Source organism: Hoplias malabaricus, chromosome 1 (genome assembly GCF_029633855.1).
Source record: "Hoplias malabaricus isolate fHopMal1 chromosome 1, fHopMal1.hap1, whole genome shotgun sequence".
NCBI classification, from domain to species: Eukaryota; Metazoa; Chordata; class Actinopteri; order Characiformes; family Erythrinidae; genus Hoplias; species Hoplias malabaricus.
This window is the reverse complement of record NC_089800.1, coordinates 64817208-64826258: the sequence shown is the minus strand read 5'-3', so window position 1 is coordinate 64826258 and position 9051 is coordinate 64817208. Positions and strand designations below refer to the sequence as shown.

Below are 9051 nucleotides of genomic sequence, written 5' to 3'. Positions count from 1 at the left end.
CTGACAAACATCAGCACGACACCACCTCGCCACAGGTGTGCCCCAAGGCTCAGTGCTGGGACCCCTTCTCTTTGCCTTGTACACCACCTCTATAGGCCCAGTCATACATTCACAGGCTTCTATCACTGCTATGCAGATGACACACAGCTCTATTTATCCTTTCCTCCAGGTGACACTTCAGTGGCAACTTGAATCTCTGACTGTCTCTGATATATCTACATGGATGAAGGAACATCACCTCCAATTGAATTTATCCAAAACTGAACTGCTGGTCCTCCCAGCTAAGCAAGCTATTCTCCACAACATCAGCATCAAGCTAGAGTCCCTATCAGTGGCTCCCACCAAGGCTGTAAGAAAGCTGGGTGTCATGGATGATGACAAGCTGATCTTCGCAGATCACGTTACCACTGTAGCTCGATCGTGACGCTTCTCCCTATTCAACATAAGGAAGATTAGGCCATACCTAACTCAACATGCAACACAACTCCTTGTTCAGACGTTAGTAATCTCCCGTCTTGACTATTGCAACGCCCTCCTGACAGGTCTTCCGGCCTGTGCTGTGAGACCGCTACAGATGATGCAGAATGCTGCAGCACACCTGGTTTTCAACCAGCCTAAAAGAGCACATGTCATGCCCCTATTAGTTGAGCTGCATTGGCTCTACCCTTAGCTGCTCGCATCAAATTTAAATCACTAATGATGGCCTTCAGAGTATTCACTGGTTCTGCTCCCATCTACCTCAATAGACTCTTAAAACCATATGTTAACGGCCGCCCTCTCCGTTCCTCAAAGGAGCGCCAACTAACATGGCCAACCCCCCGTACAGGTCAGTCGAGGCTATTCTCATCCCTGGTAACACGCTGGTGGAACAAGCTTCCAAGCAATATCAGAGCAACAGAAACCCTCTCCGCATTCACGAAATCCTTGAAGACCCAACTCTTCCGAGAGTATCTCTTGAACTGAAAGTCTTTCTTTAATGCACTTATTATTTCCTGGCATATTGCACTCAATGAAAGGTAATTTGTATAAATTGTGCTATAGTTTGAATGTTAGAGTCGCTTTGGATAAAAGCGTCTGCCAAATGCATAAATGTAAATGCTCAGGTTTACACTCCTTAGGTTTACACTGCTCACGCTCAGGTTTACACTGCTCAGGTTTACACTGCTTATGCTCAGGCTTACACTGCTCAGGTTTACACGGGTCATGCTGAGGTTTACACTGCTCAGGTTTACACAGCTCATGCTCAGGTTTACACTGCTCATGCTCAGGATTACACTCCTTAGGTTTACACTGCTCACGCTCAGGTTTACACTCCTTAGGTTTACACTGCTTATGCTCAGGTTTACACTGCTCAGGTTTATACTGCTTATGCTCAGGTTTACACTGCTCAGGTTTACACTGCTCATGCTCAGGTTTACACTGCTCAGGTTTACACAGGTCATGCTGAGGTTTACACTGCTCATGTTTACACAGCTCATGCTCAGGTTTACACTGCTCATGCTCAGGTTTACACTCCTTAGGTTTGCACTGCTCACGCTCAGGTTTACACTGCTTATGCTCAGGTTTACACTGCTTACGCTCAGGTTTACACTGCTCAGGTTTACACGGGTCATGCTGAGGTTTACACTGCTCATGCTCAGGTTTACACTGCTCACGCTAAGGTTTACACTGCCTATGCTCAGGTTTAAACTGCTCAGGTTTATACGGGTCATGTTGAGGTTTACACTGCTCATGCTCAGGTTTACACTGCTCAGGTTTACACAGCTCATGCTCAGGTTTACACTCCTTAGGTTTACACTGCTCATGCTCAGGTTTACACTCCTCAGGTTTATACTGCTTATGCTCAGGTTTACACTGCTTACGCTCAGGTTTACACTGCTCAGGTTTACACGGGTCATGCTGAGGTTTACACTGCTCAGGTTTACACTGCTCAGGTTTACACGGGTCATGCTGAGGTTTACACTGCTCAGGTTTACACTGCTCATGCTCAGGTTTACACTGCTCATGCTCAGGTTTACACTGCTCACGCTAAGGTTTATACTGCCTATGCTCAGGTTTACACTGCTTACGCTCAGGTTTACACTGCTCATGCTCAGGTTTACACTGCTCATTCTCAGGTTTACACTGCTCACGCTAAGGTTTACACGGGTCATGCTGAGGTTTACACTGCTCATGCTTAGGTTTACACGGCTCAGGTTTACACTGCTCACGCTCAGGTTTACACTGCTCAAGTTTACACGGGTCATGCTCAGGTTTACACTGCTCAGGTTTACACTGCTTACGCTCAGGTTTACACTGCTCAGGTTTACACGGGTCATGCTGAGGTTTACACTGCTCATGCTCAGGTTTACACTGCTCACGCTAAGGTTTACACTGCCTATGCTCAGGTTTAAACTGCTCAGGTTTATACGGGTCATGTTGAGGTTTACACTGCTCATGCTCAGGTTTACACTGCTCAGGTTTACACAGCTCATGCTCAGGTTTACACTCCTTAGGTTTACACTGCTCATGCTCAGGTTTACACTCCTCAGGTTTATACTGCTTATGCTCAGGTTTACACTGCTTACGCTCAGGTTTACACTGCTCAGGTTTACACGGGTCATGCTGAGGTTTACACTGCTCAGGTTTACACTGCTCAGGTTTACACGGGTCATGCTGAGGTTTACACTGCTCAGGTTTACACTGCTCATGCTCAGGTTTACACTGCTCATGCTCAGGTTTACACTGCTCACGCTAAGGTTTATACTGCCTATGCTCAGGTTTACACTGCTTACGCTCAGGTTTACACTGCTCATGCTCAGGTTTACACTGCTCATTCTCAGGTTTACACTGCTCACGCTAAGGTTTACACTGCCTATGCTCAGGTTTACACTGCTTACGCTCAGGTTTACACGGGTCATGCTGAGGTTTACACTGCTCATGCTTAGGTTTACACGGCTCAGGTTTACACTGCTCACGCTCAGGTTTACACTGCTCAAGTTTACACGGGTCATGCTCAGGTTTACACTGCTCAGGTTTACACTGCTCATGCTTAGGTTTACACGGCTCAGGTTTACACTGGTCAGATTTACACTGCACATGCTCAGGTTTACACTGCTCACACTCAGATTTATGCTTCCTTCTGTTTATTTTTCCACATTTCACAATTATTTGTAATCACTTATCCAGCCTATGGTCGCGTTTGTCTGGAGCCTATCTGGAATCACTGGGTGCAAGGCCCTTCAAGATGATCAAGATAAAAAGAAAGAGTGAAGTAAATAAGGTAAACACTTAACATGGAGTTATAAACCATTGCATTCTGTTTTACCTGTATTATGAAATTGGTTTGTACATAGTTCATTTAAAGCATTAATGGAAACCCTTTTCATTTAGCCTAAGTTAGCTAAACAACTGAAATGCCTTGGATGTCTTGGATGTAGCAGAGCAGCAGGTCGGTTGTGAGAGCTCAGCTTTACATCTATCTCTCAGCATGGCCTTGTTTATAAATGAGAAAAGGATAAGAGAGGAGTGAGTGTGGCAGGTTAACGCCATGCTGGGACACACTTGGCCTTTGGCGAGTGCTTTGTGCAATTTACTTTTCATAAAAATAAAAAAATAAAAGTGTGGACAAAGCCTAGCTGGAGATATGAGGTATGGGCATTTTGCACACACACACACACACACACACACACACACACACACACAAACACAGTTGTGTTTAATGTAACTGCTTTGGCACCATGGAAACCACTGCGATTCTCTGCCACTTTTTTTGAATAACAAGGGGAATGGGAATAGTCTCTCTCTCTCTCTCTCTCTCTAGCTCTCTCTCTCGTCCTCTCACTCTCCCTCACATATTCATCTGTTAAAGCTGCCTCTTTCGATCTCGCCAAGCTCTTCCTCTCGTCTCTTTGTGCGTTTCACGCTCTCGTTTGAGGCACCCTGGAGCCATGACAGACAGACAGACAGACAGACAGAGAGAGAGAGAGAGGCAGAGAGACAGAGAGAGAGAGAGAGGCAGAGAGACAGAAAGAGAAAGAGAAGAAAAAAGAACCATATTTCCATATCCCTTGTTATTCAAGAGCTATCAGAGCAAAGCAAACAGATGAGGTCCGTTTCCATGGCGCTGAAGCGGCAGATGTATTAAACTTACTATATGTTCAAATCGCTGAAAAATCTTCAGATAAAAGACCCTCATGGTCTATGGGGTCCTGCTGGGGACAACACTTCAGAATTTTAAAAAATGAGTGGGAATAGCTTAATAATGAGTGGGTACAAGATCATAAAGGGTAGGAACAAGACATTACTTGTTCCCATCACATTATTATGTTGTTCCCACCCTTTAAATATCTCATTTCCATGTATTAAGGCTGACCACCAGCAAATATAGAAATGTCAAACACATCAATACAGTGAGATCAGAGTTCCTAACTTATGATTACAGAGGGTTAGAAAACATTTATGGCATTTAATGTATACAATCTTTCAGCAGCTTCCAAGTTTTCACGCGCTGGTGTATAGATATTTCGAGTTATGTTAAATTAATTGCAGCCAGATTTGTTTAGCTTTTATTGTTTTAACTTGACACTACTTTTAGGAAAAATCTCGATTACCTGCTGTGTGTAGATGTGAAAACCTTGCTATAAACAGTGGTTATGAACAGGATTATTTCATAGTAATTCTCTTTATGATTAGGGCCAATTTCAGTAGCAGCTCTAATGTCTGGCGACTGGGTCAGGTTGTTCTGTGTTGTTCACTGGTGCAGCTTTGTGTATCTCCAGCTCAAATCTAAAGGGCTAAGTTGCATTATTACTGTCAGTGACCCAACCATCACTGTGGATACATCTAATCCATCAGCTTCAAAAATAACTTCAAAAGAACTAATACTGAAACATCAAGTCTTTCCAGCAAGTTATTCTATATACGTTTCTGTCCAAAGATTGGATAGTACAGTGGGAGTGTACAAGAAAACCACACAATGTTTTGTTTAATTTAAAGTGTATTTAGAATTATTTGCAAGTACAGCAAGCCATCTCTCCAGGGGTAAGCTAGGCCAAAATAACAATCCAAAGCCACTCTAACTCCACCCACAAAACTAGCTAACCTAAACAAACCAAAAATCAAACAAAGGCAAGAAAAGAAACATGTACCCCATAGAAAATGGCACTTACCCCCTTCTGGCACAGACACAATAAATCAAGACAATATTAACACACTGTAAACAACTAATATATATATATAGGGCTCTGTAATGGTCAGACCATACCCCAGGAGTATGTTCCTCTGCAGTAACTTTAGTATTCTGCATAGAAATATTGCTCTGAGGATTTGATGGCATTAGTCAAGCAGGTACTTAGGCTGTTTGATTACAAATAATTGGAGAAATAAATGATGCTCTACTACTCCAAAAACATTGTTTCCTTACTACACAAAGTAACAGAATTTATAAATATGAAGGGTTATCCCAATACACTTTTGACACATACTGTGCAGGCATAACATGACCCCACATGATCCTATATTCATTTTATATTTTATTGTCTCCACTGAGCATATCGATGCACTTTGTAATTCTACATTCAGGAATGTAGTGCACCTATATGGTTGGTTGAGCTGATAAAATGAGCAGTGAGTGTGGGGAAAAGGTGACCAATGTGCAGTGTATATACATAATCACTGAGGAAGCTCAGTATAGTACAATACTGACTTAATCATTACACTAATTTAATTAAGTGTTATGAACTTGAATTTGTACAAAATATAGTTTCAACTCCTGGCACCATTTTACTTTATAAAAACTTTAAAGTTAGCCCTAAAATCTGGAAGGTATAGCATGAACCTGGCAACCCTGAAGCAGAGAGGAGGAGAGCCACAGCAGGGAGCAGCCACAGAAAAGAAGCAGGGATAAAACATGAGAAGCAGTGAGAGGGAGAGATGTAGAGGCATTAGAAGTGCATTTAAAACGGAGAGAGAGAAGTAGTGAACAGCAGAGTGTTGTGAAAAGCGAGTGAAGTCTCTCTCAGTTGTATTTTAACGTCTGTGATGATTTTGCGACTCTTTCTGTGGAGAGTATAGTCTCTGTATTAAAGTCACTTTGATAGCTGGGGCTTTTGAAGCCTGGGCTTGCCTTTAGCAAATCTGAGATCAGGTTCCTTACTCGGTAAAACCTAGAAAACCCCACACATCTACAGCAAACACAAAAGACAATACATGCAAATTGATGTTAAGGTGCTGTGGATTTAACAGTATCATGAAGAAGTCAAGGATACATTAATATCATATTTACATCATCATAAGTAATAAGGGTGGCATGGTTGCACAGCAGGTAGTGTCGCCGTCACACAGCTCCGGGGACCTGGAGGCTGTGGGTTCGATTCCCGCTCCGGGTGACTGTCTTTGAAGAGTTAGTGTGTTCTCACTGTGTCCGCGTGGATGTCCTCCGGGTGACTGTCTGTGAGGAGTTGGTGTGTTCTCCCTGTGTCCGCGTGGGTTTCCTCTGGGTGCTCCAGTTTCCTCCCACAGTCCAAAAACACACGTTGGTAGGAGGATTGGTGACTCAAATGTGTCCATAGGTGTGAGTGAATGTGTGAGTATGTATCACCCTGCGAAGGACTGGTGCCCTCTCCAGGGCGTGTTCCTGCCTTGCACCCAGTGATTCTGGGTAGGCTCCGGACAACTGTGACCCTGAACTGCATAAGCAGTTTCAGAAAATGAATGAATAATAAGCACAACATATGACGTTTACGGTATGTTTTCCCAGAAGTTCTTCAAAGTTAGTTGTTATGAGCTGCAAATTACACGTTTTACAACAATAGAGACTGAAATTTTAAACTTGAACACACAATAACTGTGTACGGTGTGTATATATATCCAGTGTGTAGTAGTGTTTTGTCACTGGGTTAGTGTCTCTTCGTTCACATTCTCTTCCATATGTACACTAAAACACTCGTTATAGTTTTTTTTTTAATCGCATTCCAACCTAAGCTAAAAATGAAACTGTAACTTTTTCTGTAAACTGCAAATCACAGCTGTTTTTGCATCTAGTGTTTGTCCTCAGATTTTAAAGCATTAACCCATTTTGGCTTGAAGTAAAAAAAAAAAAGACTATGAGAGTTGGGATAGAACAGAAAAGAGCAGAGCCAAACTCTGTTGACTCTGAGCACTTCTTGGCTGACCAAGAGATCCATTCATGTCAACGATCTGCACTTTAATTGAGCTGATGAAAATATTTTAGAGGATGGCACATGGCCTACTTAACCCCTCCAAATATGTACTGTAAGTGTTAGATCTTTAAAATTGATCCCGATATTTGTAATAAACACTCATATTACTCAGGCCTTGAGGGGAAGCAGGAAAACGAGAGTCACAGCTGTGCTATTTTTGAGCAAGGGCTTTTGGAGGAAGCTCCGCACTCTATTTGCATCCTGCCGCATAATTCAATATGAAAATGATTCAGGAGGAATTAATATTAATCCAGACTCGTGACATTATGCCCACCCCAGCATCTGTAGCCCACCGCTGAGAGGTGAATAGGACACAGTCTGAGACATTTCTCGTCTTGTAACTCACCTTCTGCTTCTTATTTCTACACTCAGATATTAGGTAGGGTGCTCTTATAAGAACTGATCTCAGCTACTTTACAGTGCACTGTGTAATTAATGAAATTAAATGACACTCTGAAGTTGTGGCACATGAGCCTAAATTCACCACGTCTGGTGTCATTTGTCAGCAAGAAGGGTATAAATGCCAACATATTGCCATCAGATCCTCACAGCAATGATCCAACATCTGGTGTAAAGCCTTCCCAGAAGATTAGGAGCTGTTCCCACAGCAAACTGGGACAAACTTACAATCCTTAATTTCTGTGTGTGTGACACAGTGTATGTAGAAACAAGGAAGTCATTTTAATACTTAAATATTTTACTTGTAACGGTTGATCAGTGTATGTACATTAATGTACACAGACTGCAATTAATATATGCTTACGCTGCTTTATACACTTATGCTGTATCTTTGTGATATCCCGTGAAACCTGAGCCGATCTTTTTGGAATATATTTTTACATAATTACAGAACTATGAATTACGTGATGAAAAAGGCAAACAACAGATGTGCTAAAGTGATTAGATTTGTGGTTTTTTTGTGTTTGTAACCCAGGTTTAAAATGCAAATGAAGCCAGAATATGATATTAATTAGCCCTGGGAGCGTTCAGCAGGTCATTTTTTGCTCGGTCTGTGAATAATCACCAGTTTCACTTTTCAAACGCCTGGAGACTGGGTTCCGCTCAGCAGCCGCTGCCGCTGAACTTATTGCTGAAGCTCAGAGAAAGTTCATCTGGAGTTCCGTCCCAATTTTACTTTACCTACAGGCTTGTCTTTCACCTAAAACGTACTTCCCCTTTCCCTCTCTCTCTCTCTCAACCACATCCCTCTCCACTCTACCATCTCTCACTTTCACTCTCACTCTCTCTCTCTCTTTGTGTCTTTCTACAATTGAAGACACCCCTTATAATTATTTCAGGCGCAGTGTTTATTCTGTAAAGAGACTTTTGTAGGGTATGTAACTATATGTAGCTATAAATGTTTCTAAGGCAAGAATGACCTCCCTCCCCCAACACACACATGCACACTGAGATTCATGCTATAACCTTGGGATGAGTCAGAGTGGGTTTAAACATAAATAAAATGTTCACAGTCAAGACAAGGTGTGCATTTTGATCAGAACCAATTCATAAATTGACTCTGAGGCTGCACAGCTTTCCAGACAATTTCTTTGTTTTCTTCCTCCAGACAAACTAGCTGTCTGCGCAGATGTTCTGCTGAAGTTGTCTGGACTCATAAAGCTGAGATGTGACGAGGAGCCACACAGAAAAAAAAATCTATATACAAGCTGGACAACTTCATTAGAACAAAGAGCAAGAAAATGAAAAGTTAATTTGTGAAGAAGTGTTACGTCACAACAGAATCCATACTGATACACAGCACACACTGGTCCAAAACACACAGCAGTACAAAATATTCACTTATAAAAAAAAAATTATTAAACCTGCTACAAAATACACACCAGTACAA

General features: G+C 42.2%; 1 protein-coding gene and 1 pseudogene across 1 annotated transcript; one reads left to right on the top strand and one right to left on the bottom strand.

The window, feature by feature from the left end:
- Window positions 1-208: 208 nt before the first annotated feature.
- On the top strand, window positions 209-954 carry LOC136673992 (uncharacterized; annotated as a pseudogene).
- Window positions 955-1049: 95 nt separating this feature from the next.
- Window positions 1050-3029, bottom strand: LOC136673919 (streptococcal hemagglutinin-like). Its single transcript, XM_066649745.1, has one exon. The coding sequence runs from the start codon at window positions 3027-3029 to the stop codon at window positions 1050-1052; it is 1980 nt and encodes a 659-aa protein (XP_066505842.1).
- Between the last annotated feature and the right edge of the window lie 6022 nt (window positions 3030-9051).